At 43.8% G+C, this 17,017-nt stretch overlaps 1 protein-coding gene across 5 annotated transcripts in view; it reads left to right on the top strand.

Annotated features, from left to right (window-relative positions):
- KLHL8 (kelch like family member 8) overlaps positions 1–8,440 on the top strand; it is a 60,031-nt gene extending 51,591 nt beyond the window's left edge. For all 5 annotated transcript variants that reach the window (XM_077275843.1, XM_077275853.1, XM_077275837.1 and 2 more), the window contains 3 exons: positions 164–323; positions 4,535–4,736; positions 6,472–8,440. In XM_077275843.1, the coding sequence (XP_077131958.1) occupies positions 164–323; positions 4,535–4,736; positions 6,472–6,595 (486 nt within the window). In that variant the 3' untranslated portion in view covers positions 6,596–8,440. The remainder of the gene's footprint in view (positions 1–163; positions 324–4,534; positions 4,737–6,471) is intronic.
- The last annotated feature ends 8,577 nt before the right edge of the window (positions 8,441–17,017 follow it).

Below are 17,017 nucleotides of genomic sequence, written 5' to 3'. Positions count from 1 at the left end.
CTAATAGTGTTTTATTTATGATCTCCTCCTGGTATCTGTTATATATATATATATATATATATATATATATATATATATATATATATATATATATATAATTTTTTTTTTTTTTAACTAACTTGCCTCTGATGAGTAAAGGCATACCTTGTACACTTGTGTTTAGAATCATGTCTATGCCGTGGGAGGAAATGACGGTGTCTCTTCCCTCTCAAGTATGGAAAGATATGACCCACATCTAGACAAATGGGTGGATGTGAAGGAGATGGGCCAGCGACGAGCTGGTAACGGCGTTAGTGAACTTCATGGTTGCTTGTATGTTGTAGGTAAGTGTCTTATGTCTGGTCTTGTATCTTTCTCACTATGGTTATCCTTGGAAGATTGACCCTTCTTGAGCAGTCCATGTGATAGCCTTCACATTGTGCTGTTGAGCAGGATTTAAAACAAGTGTAATGAAAGTCGGACAGTATTTTACGGAGTGGTAACAAAGGGTAGTCTGTATGTAGTTATAAAAAAATAAATAAAAAAATTGTTAAATGGAATTTTTCAAAATGATGTCTTGCTGTCAATGTAATGGATACCTTCAGTACTTTTCTAGTGTTCCCATGTACAGCTTTTTGATGCCAAGGCCAGGAGTGGATCATGCTAGATGTATGTTTCTTAGTTATGAGCGAATATACTCGTTACTTGAGATTTCTTGAGCACGCTTGGGGGTCCTCTGAGTATTTTTTTTATTGCTCGGAGATTGTAAATCATTCAGCTGCAGTGAAGAAAACATCTGTTACCCAGCATAAGTACATGTGGGGATTCTCTAGCAACCAGGCAACCCCCACATGTACTTATGCTGGCTAACAGATGTAAATCATTCAGCTGCGGCAATAAAAACTAAATTTCCGAGCACTAAAAAATACTCGAGAAATTCCAAGTAATGAGTATATTCGCTTATCACTAATGTTTCTGAATCAACTCTTGGCTCTTTATTTAAAGGGAATTTGCCACCTAATCCGAGCAACATAATGTAGAGACAGAGCCCGAATTCAGCAATGTCACTTACAGGGCTGCTGTAGTTTTGATAAAATCCCTTTTTTTTTTCTTTCTTTTTTTCCCTCTTTTAATCTCTGGCTAGAACTAAGATGTGAGAGCCACCACTGTGTTCAGAATTGTACAAGTTTCAATTTGATAAGGCACAAGACTGTTTAATATTTTGAGGAGTCAAATTCTAAAATTTTGGAGATTTTTTTTATTTTTTTTTTCAGGAAAACTAATACTTAAAAAAAACAACAAAAAATGCATATGTTACTTGTGTTCTTGGTTACATTTGTTCATAATAGACTCCAAGTTGGGATCTCCGTAGGATCATATTTTGAAGCATGATTTTCTAAATGGTCTCATTCTAACCCCTTTACAACCTTGGACATATGAGTACGTCCAAGGTCACCTTCCCCTGTTGTGCTGGAAGCTCATCGACAGAGCCTGCAGCAATGTCAGCTGATTTAATCAGCTGACATATGCCAACCCGTGGCTGTTGGGGGCACAACTCGGGGTTTGCAGCAGACCCATATGATTGACATTGCCAGATAGCTAACAGTGCTGATCAATGACTGGCGCTTATAGCAGGTGATCATTGTATCTAGAGCCCTGCTATATGTAGCACAGGCAATTGATGGTCGCAGATGGTCTCTAGACTATTCAAGCTAGTAAAAATATATAAATGTGTGTGTAAAAAAAAAATCTAACGCGCGCGCATACACACAATTTGTGCTCCATACCAAAACACATATTTGGTATCACGGCTTTCAGAATCTCCTGATCAAGGAATAAAAAGAAGTTATGGCTGCGGGAAGAAGGTGAGGGGTAAAAAAAAACTCAAACAGAAAAATCCATGTTGGTGAAGGGATTAATACTAAATTAAGATCAATTTTTTTTTAACACTTTTATTAAATATACAGTACAGACCAAACATTGGGAAACACCTTCTCACTTAAAGATTTTTCTGTATTTTCATGAATGTGTGTGTGTGTGTGTGTGTGTGTATATATGTATGTGTATAATTATATATGTATGTGTGTGTGTGTATAAATATATATATATATATATATATATATATATATATATATATATATATATATATATATATATTTTAACTTCCGTTGTTTCACACTTTTTTGTTATGTCTTATATTCTAGGTTCTTCAAAGTAACCACCTTTTGCTTTGATTGCTTTGCACACTCTTGACATTCTCTTGATGAGCTTCAACAGTGTTCTGTACATGTAACCATTATTACATCACTACACATGTACTTTTTTAAACATGACTAGTTAAATCATCAAGCTATAAAATATAAACTAATATGAAACTATTTAATAGTAAGTCTTTACACTGACCTTTTATTAATTAGCCCCTTCTACTGAGTGACTTGTCATCTTGTCCACAGTATTACTAACACTGGGCACCTCTTTTTGTGTCAGAGTATGTCCGGCTATTATGGGATTTGGAGGCCACCCGAGCTAAAAATCTGATTTGTTTAATTTTAAAATGTCTGGCTTTTCTTGGATACACAAAGGACAGTGATGGACCAGAAGGTGCAAAAAAGTCACGCCTATGTCCTCATCTTTGGAGAATCCATTAGCCAGTCACCAGTGCTGATCATATTCACAGGTCACATAACCAGTTTTGTCATCCATTGCCAATCTTGTGCCACCTTGTACCACTTGATGGACTTCACTGATGTTGCTGAATGAAGAAAATCCTTGTTTTTATGTTTCACTACATGAAGTGGCAGTCTCTTGAAGATGGATTCTGCTTCCTGTAACTTATATTTTAACAAACTCCTCTTCTTCATAGTCCTGGTTTGTACAGTACATGAACTGGATGTTAGAATATGTGTCTCAGTCCATTTGAAAAGCATGGGTGTTAAGATAGAGTGCCGTTTCAGGACCCAAGGAGGAATGACTGCAGTTTCAGACAACAGATGATTAGTTTGAGAAACCGCAGTGCATGATGCGATACTCAAACAGAAACCCTAAGTTGCAATGGTAGGGAATTTTACCATGACTTGACTTTTGTAATTAAAGAGTTAATTAAAATTTACATTTGGGTTTCAGACTAACCCTTTAATTCCTTGGGTTTTTGTTTTTTTTTGTTCCCCCTTCCCATATCTATAATTTATCATTTTATTTTTTTTTCCCTGTCAATATGGCCATGTGAGGTTTGATTTTTGTGGGCAGAGTTATACGTTTGAACGACTCCATTGGCTTAGCCTGTCCTAGGACCATTACTCTTCTCAATCTATACACTTGACCTGGGACATCTCATAAAGTCTTATGGCTTCCAGTACCACCTATATGCTGATAACACTCAGATCTACCTCTCTGGTCCAGATGTCGCCTCTGCGCTCCAGAATCCCAGAGTGTCTATCTGCCATATCATCATCATCCTCCTCCTTCTCCTCTCGCTTCCTCAAGCTTAATGTGGACAAATCTGAACTCCTCATCTTTCCTTCATCTTGCATATCTTCCCTACCTGATCTATCTACCACGTCCGTCCTTAACTCTTCTGCCCGACTGATCTCTCTCCTCGCTACACTCCTGCTTCCCCTCTTTGTAAATCCCTTCACTGGCTCCCAATTTCCCAGAGTATCCAGTTTAAACTACTAACCCTGACCGACAAAGCCATCCATAACCTTTCTCCTCCATATATTTCCGTACTAATTGCTCAATATCTTCCCTCGCGTAATTTTAGGTTCTCCCAAGACCTCATTCTCTCCTCCACACTTATTTGCTCCTCACTCAATCACCTCCAAGACTTCTCCTGAATATCCCCCATCCCCTGGAATTCTGTGCCCCCCAACATGTCCGGTTATCCACATTTGGATCCTTCAAACGAAACCTGAAAACCCACCTTTTCAAAAAAAAGCTTACAACCTCTAATGACCACACGACCACCTCAACACCATCTGAGCTACTGCAACCTCCAACCTACTGTCTGCTTCCCCACAATCCTGTAGAATGTAAGCCTGCAAGGGCAGGGTCCTCTCCCCTCTGTATCGGTCTCATTGTTAGTTTGTTTACTGTAAGTGATTTTTGTATTTTGATGTAACCCCTTCTCATGTACAGCACCATGGAATCAATGGTGCTATATAAATAATAGTGTACTGGAAAATGGGCAGTGAAATTGCAAAAAACTAGTCTGTCTGTCGCGTACGTTCGTTCGAGCCCACCTCAAAGCTGGGCTTCTGACGTTGGATGTACTATCCCATCTGATGTCAAAGGGGTTAAAAAGGGACATGGTCATCACTAGATTTGTATTCCCATTAATTGTCTTGTGATGTCAGTCACCACTAAATAAGGCAGATCACTGAATCTAGACTGGGCTATAAAAATTATTTTACACTTGGACACATGAAAACTAATTTTTATCAAAGTGCTAGGCTGGATAGTTTGGTACACTGTTCCTAAAGGGATCAATTTTTCTTGTGAATATTTTACTGTGATCCTAAAGCTTCTGCTCTGGTAACTTCTGTTTTTATCCTTACAGGTGGATTTGATGACAACTCTCCCCTCAGTTCAGTAGAAAGATATGACCCACGCAGCAACAAATGGGAATATGTTGCAGAGCTAACTACCCCAAGGGGTGGAGTAGGCATAGCCTCGTTAATGGGCAAAATATATGCAGTTGGTGGTCATAATGGAAATGCCTATTTGAATACTGTGGAGTCCTTTGACCCAATTAGCAACAGGTAATAGTCTGTGATTGTACACTTGGGATGGTGTTTTGTTGTTGGACTGTCCTAGAGATTAGTCAAGTTGAGAAAATGTAATAGTATGCTCCTACTACAGTGCTCCAAAAAAATAAAGGGAACATTCACATTGAGGTGTTTAACTCCCAAGTCACTCACACTTCTGTGAATTCAACCAGTCCAGTTATGAAGCAACACTGCTTACAAATTAATTTCTCCTGCTATTGTGCAAATGGAACAGACAACAGGTAGAAATGATAGGCAATCTGCAAGACAGCCTCTATAAAGGAGTGGTTCTGCAGGCGGTGACAACAGACCATTTCTCTGTTATCATCCTTTTTGGCCAGTTTTGCATTTTCTCATTGCTTTCATCCCTTGAGGTAGTTTACAGTATCATGAGGCATTGTCTGCAACCCACAGAAGTTGCGCACACAATTCAGCTCATCCAGGATGGCACATCAATGTGAGCTGTGGGTAGATGTCTGTTAGCACATTGTGCAGAGCATGAAGCAGATGCCAGGAGATGTGGAGGGGGGCTGTAGGAGGGCAACAACCCAGCAGCAAGACCGCTACCTCCTTTGTGGAAGGAGGAGCAGTGCCAGAGCCCTGCAAAATTATCTTCTCCAGCAGGCCACTAACATCCATGTGTCTGCTGAAACTGTCAGAAACAGACTCCATGAGGGTGGTATGAGGGCCAACTTTTTCACAAGTGGGTGTTGAGCTTACAGCCCAACACTGTGCGAGGCAATTGGCATGTGCCAGAAACCACAAAGCTTGGCAGATTTGACATTGGCACCCTGTGCTTTTCACCAATGAGAGCAGGTTCACACTGAGCACATGTGACAGTCTGGATATGCCATGGAGAACATTGTGCTACGTACAATATCCTCCAATATGACTGGTTTAGCAGTGAGTCACTAATGGTGGGGGGAGGCATTTCTTTTGGAGGGCTGCACAGCCCTCTGTGCTAACCAGAGATACCTTCACTGTCATTAGGTTCTGGGATGAGATTCATAGACCCATTGTGAGACTATGCTGGTGCAGTGGGCCCCTGGGTTCCTTCTGATACATGATCATGCTAGGCCACATGTGGCTGAAGTGTCAGGAGTTTGTGCATGATGAAGGCATTGATGCTTTGGCCTGACCTGCCAGTTCCCCCAGATCTGAATCCAGTCGAGCACATGTGCGACGTCTCGTTCCATCCACCAATACCACGTTGCACCACAGACTGTCCAGATGTTGACTGATGCTTTAATCCAGGTCTGGGAGGAAATCCCTCAGGGGACCACAGCCTCATCAGGACCATACTCAGATTTTGATCACACTGAGGCATTTCCACTGAAGTTGGATCAGCCTGTAATTTTATTTTGAGTATCATTCTAAATCCAGACCTCCATGGGATATTCATTTTGATTTACAATGATCATTTTTATGTTTTATTGTTCTCAATCCATTCCACTATGTAATGAATTACGATAGTGCCATTTATTTCATGGTGCTTTACATGTGAAAAGGGGTAAACAAAACCAGTCACTGACTGGCTCAGGAGGAGAGAGGACCCTACCCGTGAGGGCTTACATGAATAAGATTTGCAACTGGAATGTTTCATTCAGTGAGCTCTAGGATGTGGTATTTTAGTGTTGTTTAAATGATCGCTTTTCTTATCAGTCAGTGGATCTTGTATGGTCTCATGTTCAAGTTAATAACATTCTTGCCTCTCCAACTTATACTACAGATGGGAGCATGTTGGAACTGTGGCTCACTGCCGGGCTGGAGCAGGAGTTGCCGTCTGTACTTGTCTGACCAGTCAGATCCGGGATATTGGCCATGGCTCAAGCAATGTGGTGGACTGCATGTGACCAGCAAAACTGTATTCTAAACGACAAACTTGTGATTGCCATTACTTCCTAATATTTGACTTGTGTTGTGTACTAGGAATCTTGTTTGTATATAGTTGTTATATGAAGGCTGCTCTTGTACAACCTCCTATGCTGTGACATTTAAAGGGAAGTGATCATCCAAAAATTTAACTACTTTAAAATCGGGTTTAATGTTTATCTTTTTTATAATAATTTAAGATCTTGTAAATTTCATACTGGCCACTGGAGCTTTTAAGACTGTTTCAGGAAATCCATGTGACCACACTCTATACACACACACTTGCATCAATACAAAAGCAGGGCTCAAAGCTTAACTAGATCCACAGTTGTGAGCTCCATGATACTCCTCCTCACAGATGATCAGTCAGTAATCCTGCCTCTGACCAGGAGCCTCCTGAAAGTGCTTCTTGAAAGAAATGGCTTGAGTGCTTTCATATTGCATTTAGGCACCGATTCAGTGTCCCTGTCCGGGCTTGTATCCAAACCACAATTTGGATGTTTGTGCCACTGGGGCTATAGAAGACTGTAATAATAATAGTGCCAACAGAGTGAAGGTGGCTCTGTCATGCATCACTTTTGGGTGTGTATGCCTGCTGCAGGTGGGCACTTGGACATAGTAGCCAATTCACATTCTGTCCCCACTTCTTACCTGGACAGCACTTCTACCCAGAGAGTAGATTGGATGTATTCACATGGTCATTGGAAGTAGAGATCTGTTTAAGTTGGTGTATGTCCTGTCCTGATTTGTGCAGATCAGGTTCTGCTGCTAAAGTCCTATGAGGATCCATAAAGCACACTGAAGCCATACTTTGTACTTCAGAGTTTCATCCATTTTTATCTGATCCATTGATGATCAATGTGAAGACAAAAAGTAGAGACTACCTGTTTCACTGAAATCAAGGTTGTGTTTTTTTTTTTTCTTTACTTTCTGACCATGAAGCTGAAAAAAAATTGTTTTTACTCCTTCACTTCTGGATTATTGTAATTTGCTACATGACCCTCCTATCTACAGTGCAGCAGCCAGGCTGCCCAGCTCATACACTGTCCACCCTGTGCTAGTCATTGCACATCCACTATATGTTTAAAGTATAAACTTGTCCACAAAGCTCTTCGGTGATACACCACCATTGATCTCCTTCCATAGCTCAGGCTTGGAGCATTAGCTGCATGGAGAGTACAGGTAGGGTGGTAGACAAGCATTCTCCATAATGTGATCCACTCATTCAAGTCTCATGCTTCTCTGATGCACTGTCCTAGGCAATTCCTGGTGTCCATAGTGTTACATGTACCTTAAAAACCCCATCTCTTTAACCAGGCCTGTCATAATAATTCATTAGGTTATTTAAACTATAGAGTTTCTGATGCCACATTCTCTTTAATCAGTGAGCAATACTACAAGCAAAAATAAGCTAAAAAGCCACAGCCAGCTCACCGATCTACGCAGGTGCTCGGAACTTCATCTCGGACCAGGATGAGTTAATATGACAGCAGTAGAAAAAGGCGTTCCAGCTCCATAAAATTTCAATGCTTTATTCGTCCATTAAAAATAAGTACAACATGATGAATCCTTGCCTCTATGCGAATGTCCCAGTACAGAGTACATGCGACGCGTTTCAATCGTACCCGATCTTAATCAATGCATGGTTTCTTGGAGATTGCGGTGATATTAAAATTTTATGGAGCTGGATCGCCTTTTTCTACTGTAGCAATACTACAAGTCTGCTTTTTCACCTTTTTACACAACTGTACACTTAAAGGACAAAATGTAAATTTCTTGAGGTGCCAAATGTTTTTTTTATATATATATATATATATATATATATATATATATATATATATATATATATATAGAGGTTTCTGCTGTCCCTGTATATAGTCTGCATTGGTGTTTTTTGTGTGTGTACATATAGAAGTATATTTATTGAAAGTTTTTTTGGTGAATGAATAAGTTACTAATTTTGTAAATTGACATTAAAGTTGTTTCCACTTTGTTTCTAAATGTACATGACATGGGCTACAATTTTCCGTAAATGTGAGGGGAGTATGGCCTTAAGACACAAGGTATGGACACGAGTCTGGTGTTTACAAGCTCAGTGCAGAGAGCAAAGCAATCCTCAGCTAAAAATCCTTTAAGCTATAAAGCCCTCGCACTGCTCACATACAGCATTATTTGCCACCTAGATGTTAATGTGCAGCATCGTCTGTAGAATTAGAGCCCTACTCCTGTGCAAGACTGCTACAGTCCAGCCTACTTACCACTTCATAATATCAATCTTGTTGGTCTGGAACCGGGATGTGGCCAACTTGCAGGTGCGTTTTGTGGTTGTTGGCCTGCTCGTCAAGGTCTAGGGCATTTCTCCTTCAGCATAAGGAAACATGACCTCTTCCTGTAGTTTGATATATTTAAACTGGTCAGTGGTGCCTGAAATGTGGTAGCTCAAACCCATAGTATGCAAAATATCCTCCATCCACCCCGAACCATTGCTTGCACCTCCATGTTTTACAGGGTTCAGTGAACTTGAATTCAGTGTTTATAGGTCCTCTTACAAACTGTCTGCAGCCTATAGACCCAATCTGAACAATCTTGCTCTCATGTGTCCATAAAATGTTGCATCTATTCTCTTTAGGCTAGTCAATGCGTCCTTTTTCAAACTGTAACCTTTTCAACAGGTTTTTTTTTTTTCAGTAATGGTACTTTAAGGCTACTTTCACACTAGCGTCGGGCCGAGGTTATTGACGCTAGCGTTGTTTGCGCCGCACAACGGGGGCAGCGGATGCATTTTTCCAGCGCATCCGCTGCCCCATTGTGAGGTGCGGGGAGGTGGGCGCAGAAGAAAAAGTGGACCGTCGGCAGCAAAAAACGCTACATGTAACGTTTTTTGCTCCCGGCGGACCGCCACAACACGGCGCAACCGTCTCACAACGGTTGCAACGTGTGTCAATGCGTCGCAAAGCGTCGCTAATGTTAGTCTATGGGGCAAAAACGCATCCTGCAGACAACTTTGCAGGATGTGTTTTTTCCCCTAAACGACGCATTGCGACGTATTGAAAAAAAACGCCAGTGTGAAAGTAGCCTAAGGGTATGTGTCCACGGTCAGGAAACGCTGCGTGTTTGACGCTGTGTGGGCCCGCAGCGTCAAACACGCAGCGTCCAGATGTTCCAGCATAGTGGAGGGGATTTTATCAAATCCCGTCTCCACTATGCATGGTAACACGCATCCGGTGGCCCTGCGATTCTGGACATGCTGCGCATCTTTTCAGATCGCAGCATGTCCGTGTTCCTTGCGGCGATGCTGCGCCACCGCAAGGTATAACACAGGGCCCTATGCGTGGGGTGCGATGATGCCGGATGTGTGCAATGAACACATCCGGCATCATCGCGTCCCAGAAGGGGGTGGGGCTTAGCGCCGGGCGGGTTTGCCGCTACGACGAAACCGCCGGCCATCCTGATCGTGGACACGTACCCTAACAGAAACCTTTAAGTTTGGCCTCACGTATGCAACTTCAGAAAGTTGCAGGACTAACGGGTAACTGAAGATCTTTGATCTCCGTGGAGCTGATCATTGGATGCTTCTTTGCCGTTCTTGTAATTTTATGATCTATGCTGTAGGTGTCAAACTGAAGGCCTGCAGGCTGAATCCGGTCCACCATGTCATTCTATGCAGCCCATGAGGTCAGGCCACACTTCAAAATTGCTCTGACCAGCTCTTCGTACCGGGAAAGTGGAGAGCTGGACGTAGTATTGAAGTGTGTGCCAAAGCTCAAAATCTAAGATAGCACCAACCCCTCTACCAAGTACTGGCTCCATTCTACGTTGACACATCCTGTGCATAGCAGGTAGGGGAGTTGGCACAGGGAGCTGATGTAATATTTGAAGGTGAGCAGATTCAGCCAAGAGGGGGCAGCAGAAAACGGTAATTAGACATACCGGTAATTATATTTCCAGGAATCCATCCTGACAGCACCATGGAGGACGTCCTTCTTATCCGTAGTGGGACAGGAAACCACGAGAGTTTAAAAGGACCCTCCCCCTTCCACCCTTCAGTGATTTTCCAAGTAATACTTCTGGATGGATGCAAAAAAGAATTTATTTGAACATAATAAGCATGTATACAAATGTTACTTCACATAGGTATGCTTTACATGTAATATAGGGAGGGAACTACCAGTGCTGTCAGGATGGATTCCTGGAAATATAATTACCGGTATGTCTAATTACCGTTTTCCAGGTCACCACCTGACAGCACCATGGAGAAGTACCAAAGTAGACTTTTTGGTTCTAGGGCGGGACTACTGCGTGAAGCACCTTCCTGCCAAAGGCTAGCTGAGATGACACAACGTCTAGTTTGTAATGCCTGGAAAAGGTACTGAGACTGGACCAGGAGGCCGCCCTGCAGATCTGATCTGCCGAAGCGCCCCCTTTCTCTGCCCATGAGGTGGCTATCGCCCTAGATGAATGAGCTTTTAAGTTGTCTGGAGGATTCTTACCCTGTGCTTTATAAGCTAGGCTAATAGTAGATCTTATCCATCTAGCGATGGTAGATTTTGAGGCTTTTTTCCCCCTATTTGGGCCTCCAAATAGAACGAACAGATTAGTATCCTGTCTCCATGCCCTAGTCGCCTCTAAATACTTAAGGACAGTTTCCCTAACATCCAAGTTATGATAAAACCTTTCCTTCTGGTTTTTGGGAAACTGACAGAAAGATGGAAGTACTACCTCCTGATTTATGTTTGAGTCTGAGACGACTTTCGGAAGGAAGCCTGGGTCAAGCTTTAGAACTAACCTATCCTCAAAAATTTGCAGATAGGGGTTTTGAACAGAGAGAGCCTGGAGTTCCCCTAGTCTCTTAGCTGACGTAATGGCCACTAGGAATGCCGTTTTGAGAGAAAGATTAGAGATGTTTATATCCTCAGCTAAGTCAAAGGGATCTTTGCATAACTCATTAAGGACCAGGTTAAGATCCCAAGGAGGGATGGTTTTCCTGATCAAGGGCCTTAGCCTTAAGACCGCCTTGGAAAAACGAGCAATCCAGGGGTGGGAGGCTAGAGAGGAGTCATAAAATACACTGAGGGCTGCCACCTGGACCCTCAGAGTACTTGGTTTAAGACCCTTTCTAAACCCTTGCTGCAAAAAATCAAGGATCTTGGGAATGTCAGGGCGATCAAGATCAACTATCGTATCTCCACAAAAACTGCAGAACCTCTTCCAAATTTTTAAATAAATTGCAGAGGTCACAGGTTTTCTACTTGCTTGGAGAACTGAGATGACTTCTTCCGATAGACCTCTTGCTTTTAAGATCTGGCGCTCAGGATCCAAGCCGCTAATTGGAGGCTGTCTGGGTCCTGATGAAGAACCGGGCCCTGGAGAAGTAGGTCTCTTCTTTTTGGAAGGAATAGAGGTTCTTCCACTGCTAGTTTCTTCAATAAGGGGAACCAGCTCCTCTTGGGCCAGAACGGAACCACTAAGATGACCTGAGCTCTGTCTTCGTATATCTTCCTCAGGATTCTTGGGATAAGCGCAAGAGGGGGAAAGGCGTATAGGAGACCCCTGCTCCATGACTGGGAAAGTGCATCTACTCCTGTCGGACCTTCTCGAGGGTTTAGAGAGTAGAAGGTTCTGACTTTTGCGTTCTCTCTGGTGGTGAATAAATCCACCTCTGGAGTTCCCCATCGCTGGCATAGATCGATGAAAACTTCGTTGTTCAGTTCCCATTCTATGGCTGACAGCTTTCTCCTGCTCAGAAAATCCGCCACCTGGTTCCTTGATCCTTCCAGGTGAACTGCTGAAATCGAGAGGACTCTTCCCTCTGCCCACCTGAAGATTCGATCTGCAAGATGCTGTAACTTTAGATGCCTCGGACCCCCCTGATGTCGTAGGAAGGCTACCGTCGTTGTATTGTCCGAGAAAACCTTCAGGTGCCTGTTTTCTAGCAGATGTTGGGCTGAATAGAGAACCTTCCAGACCGCGTGAAGTTCTCTGTGGTTCGAGGAATTCATGCTTTCCTCTGGGTTCCACTGTCCTTGATAAAATCCTCCTAGGACCTGACCACCCCATCCCTGTTGACTTGCGTCTGTGGTCACCGTGATAGCCGGAGAGAGGATCCATGGTACCCCGACCTGTAGGTTTTCGGGGATCGTCCACCATCGGAGGGATCTTCTGACCTGATGGGAAAGACGAAACTCCTTGTCCAGAGATGTCTGTCTTCTGTCCCAGGAAGTGAGGACTGCTCTCTGTAGGTGACGAGAATGAAATTGGCTCCAGTTGACGCAAGGAATGCAGGCCGTCATCATCCCTAGGATCTTCATTGCGTCTCTGATGGACACTCGGCTTTTTGAAAAATGGTGAATTTTTCTTATAATGTCGACCCGCTTCTTGTCTGGAAGAAAAGACTCTCTGGCTTTTGAGTCTAGGATAACACCTAGAAATTTTATTCTCGATCTGGGGGTTAGGTGGGATTTTGACCAGTTTACCACCCAGCCTAAATTCTGCAGAGTGGAGATCACCAATTGACAGTCGATCTTGAGCTGCCCTACAGAATCTGCTGTCAGAAGGAAATAGTCTAGATAGGGTACTATCGTGACATTCTGATTTCTCAGATATGCCACTATCTCCACGACGATTTTTGTAAAGACTCTGGGTGCTGTTGCTAACCCAAAGGGGAGGCAGCAAAACTGGTAGTGATAGATCCTTCCGTCCTTTTCTATCGCAAATCTGAGATATTTTTGGTGATCTCTGTAAATTGGAACATGGTAATATGCACTCTTTAGGTCTAAGGTGCACATTACCATGTCTTTCCCTAAAAGGGGAATTGTGGAACGAATGGATTCCATTTTGAACCTCTTGTAGACCAGATACTTGTTTAGGGGTTTGAGGTTTATTATGGTCCTGGATTCTCCGGAGGGCTTTTTTATAGAGAAGAGGCCTGAATAATGACCCCTTCCTATTTCCTCCTGAGGAACTGGGGATATTGCTGCTATCTGCAGAAGATCCTGAATGTCCGACCACATAGGGGAGACGGAAGAGAGATGTACGTTGGACACGAAGTATTTTTCTGGGGGAAGAGAGCTGAACTCTATCTTGTACCCCTGAGAAATGACCTGGCGGACCCAAGGACTTTTGGTAATTTTCTCCCATTGTACCCGAAAGCCCAATAATCGCCCTCCTATTCTGATGGCGTCATTTCTTTCGAAATTCTGTTCTGGAAGTTGAGGGACCTGAATCCCTGTTCCTGTTCCTGTCTCCCCCTTTTTGATAGCTCCACCTCCCTTGCTTGCCTTTACCCCTGTAGTCTGACCTCTGACCATAATAGGGTCTGCGAAAGGGCTGGTATTTTCTCTTTTTTTCCTCTGGAAACCCCTTCTTTTCGTCAGAAGCTTTTTCCAGGATGTCGTCAAGGATAGGTCCGAAGACCCTTCCCCCTAAGAACGGGATGGCGCACAGCTTGTTCTTAGAGTGAACGTCGCCTGACCAATTTTTCAACCAAATAGCACGTCTGGCTGCATTCGACAAAGACTGACCCCTGGCTGTAAACCTAACCGATTCTGCTGTAGCATCTGCTAAAAAACCGGTAGCCAGTTTCAACAGAGGAATTGCATTAATAATGGTTTCTCTAGGGGTTTTGGACGATAACTGATCCTTCAAGTCATCCACCCACAAATGCATTGCCCGTGCTACCGACGTGGCCGCTATGTTCGTGCGGATTACTGCTGCCGAACTCTCCCAAGACCTTTTTAAGAGTCCATCCGCCTTGCGATCCATCGGCTCCTTTAAATTAGAGGAGTCCTCAAATGGAATGGCGGTTCTCTTGGAAACCTTCGCCAGAGGAATGTCAATCTTTGGGATATCCTCCCAGTCCTTGACATCTTCGTGATCAAAAGGGAGGCGGAGTCTAAAGTCTTTAGGAATTGATAATTTCTTTTCTGCCTCTTCCCATTCCTCTATAATCATAGAGCGAATGTGAGCATTGACAGGAAAGACCTTTGAGGTGTGAGAGCGCAGCCCCCCGAACATCTCGTCCTGCACTGAACGGGTAGATGTGGGTTCTTCAATCTGCATCGTCTGTCTAACAGCACCCAACAGTTCCTCAATATCATTAGATGAAAAAAGATATCTTTTTCCCCTCTCTGGGGGATCTCTGCTCAATTCCTCCTCCTCTAGGTCGGATTCAAAAGAGCTGACCACGGACGACAGATCTGATTCTCTCTGCCTTTTCCTGGATTTCTGGGAATCCTGGGGGTCAGACTGCATGGGCTGGGGAAGCGATAGGCTGGATATTGAAGCCTGCACTTCTTCTCTGATTATGGTCCTCATGTTCGTCATCAGAGCGGCCTGCTCTTCCCCCAAGATACGACTAGTACACGACTCGCAAAGGGATTTCTGCCAGGAGTCCTTCAGTTTAACGGCACAGAGGGGACATTTCTTGCCTTTCCCAGATCTCTTAACCGCCGAGGCCTATAATATATAATATATATAAAGGGGTAATTCCTATATGGCCTCCTATATGAGGGAGCAGGGCCTGGGACTTACATGTGCCTGGGGCTCCTGCTGCGTATCAAGCTTTGGGTTATCCTCCATTTCTGCTCGACAAGCCACCCCAGCCCACACATACCTTTTATACCGCTGCTGCCCTGTTCCGGACCTCCCTCGCTCCAGGGTAGAAGGAGATGAAAGAACGCCGAACCCATGCTGCCGGCCGCGACCCGGAAGTGACGCGCGCAGCAGCCGCGAACCGGAAGTGACTCGTGCCGGAGCGCGATCCGCCGCACTCCTGTGCCGCTCTCCAGGATGACCTGCTGCCATACCCCCGAAGCGCTTGGTCAGGAAACCATCCCGCAGAGGCGCCATTCTGCAGGTACATCGTGGGTCTTGCGTCCAGGGTCGAGAGCCCCCCCAGGGGGGAAGCGACCCATAAACCGGGAGCAGCGCTTACACCGGTTGAAGCTGAGTGACCCTATAGTACGGGTATCAGCTTGGCAGATTCTTCCAGCGGGAAGGAAGAGGCCGAGCCCCCCCGATCCACGCTGTCTGCACGGAACAGACGGAACTCTCGTCGTTCCCATCCACAGTGGGACAGGAAAAACACTGAAGGGTGGAAGGGGGAGGGTCCTTTTAAACTCTCGTGGTTTCCTGTCCCACTACGGATAAGAAGGACGTCCTCCATGGTGCTGTCAGGTGGTGACCTGGAAAGAGCACAATCAGCCAGCACAAAAGATGACTGCAGTGACCAAAGTCAGCCAGTACATTTGCGCAGTACCATCGTAGAATCAGAGAAAATGCAGCCTGTACTTACTGTAGCATAGGGAGCAGTCTCTCTTGCACTCTGATGTCCGGTACCACACTCTGAGCCCTACTACTCAGGGACAGCTCTTATGGCCCCTGGCCAGTTTGTGCATTGCAGTCCGTGCTTGTAGTGTGTTGCATGGACATCTGCTTGAATCCTTACAATTACAAGCTGTTCTTTGAAGGCAATTATAAGGTGGATATGGTCCTTGGCAACAATAAGTTTGACACATCGGATATGTGGATGTTAGTATTTCTTTTATTACCATGTATTTCTTGTTTTGTTTGCCATTCTAAAGAATTGGAAATCTTTTTTGCTGAGCAGCCAGTTATTTTCTGCTCTCCAACTCCTTGATCAAAGTTTTTTTCTCCTTCAGGACAACATCTGCAATGACTCATTTTACTCACTGAGCAAGAGCTAAAATCAGCATGTATAACATTTGCTGCCCTCCTTTCTTGAAAGAAGGGCCATAATTGACATCTGTTTCTTCATAGAGTGAATGACCTCACTAATTGAATTCCACACTGGTATTAGAACACACCCCCTTTCATTAAGAGTCAGTTACACCCAATTAGCAGCGTGCATGTCATGACTGATTCTGTTAGTTGCCCATTACTATCCTACATGTAGTCAAAACATTTTTTTATTCCCCACGTTGTATCTTTTTTTTTTTGCCGAAAAATGTAAACGCAAGAGATAGTTCTTTGTTTTTTTGGAAATTGTTTCTTCAGAGAGGAAGAGGATTAGAACTCTAGTGCCACCTATAGGAAGTAGCAATTCTAAAAGTCAATATCAAAACTTTAACGAGCCTTGTCACATGACTTAGGATAAAAGCCGAAACCAGAATTCCAATTTGCAGACAATGTTTCAAAATACTGCCCCTAGTCAGCGCAAAGTGTGAGATCTGGTTTGGCTGTCAGAATCGTCTGACCAGGATCCAAGCGGTAACGTTTCTCCTTGCAGAGAGTGACAAGTCAAGCATGCCGAGATGAGGAGATTTCAGCCACAGTGCTTCTCTGGGAAATGTTTTTTGGAGGATCTTGAGCAGACTGGTTAATACTGCAAGTAGTGGCGAGTTAATGTGTCTTTACTAATGATGAGCGAGTGTACTCTTTGCTCG

Source organism: Ranitomeya variabilis, chromosome 1 (genome assembly GCF_051348905.1).
Source record: "Ranitomeya variabilis isolate aRanVar5 chromosome 1, aRanVar5.hap1, whole genome shotgun sequence".
In the NCBI taxonomy this organism is placed as follows: domain Eukaryota; kingdom Metazoa; phylum Chordata; class Amphibia; order Anura; family Dendrobatidae; genus Ranitomeya; species Ranitomeya variabilis.
Note: the sequence above shows the minus strand (reverse complement) of the source record. Positions and strands in the feature narration are given on the sequence as shown.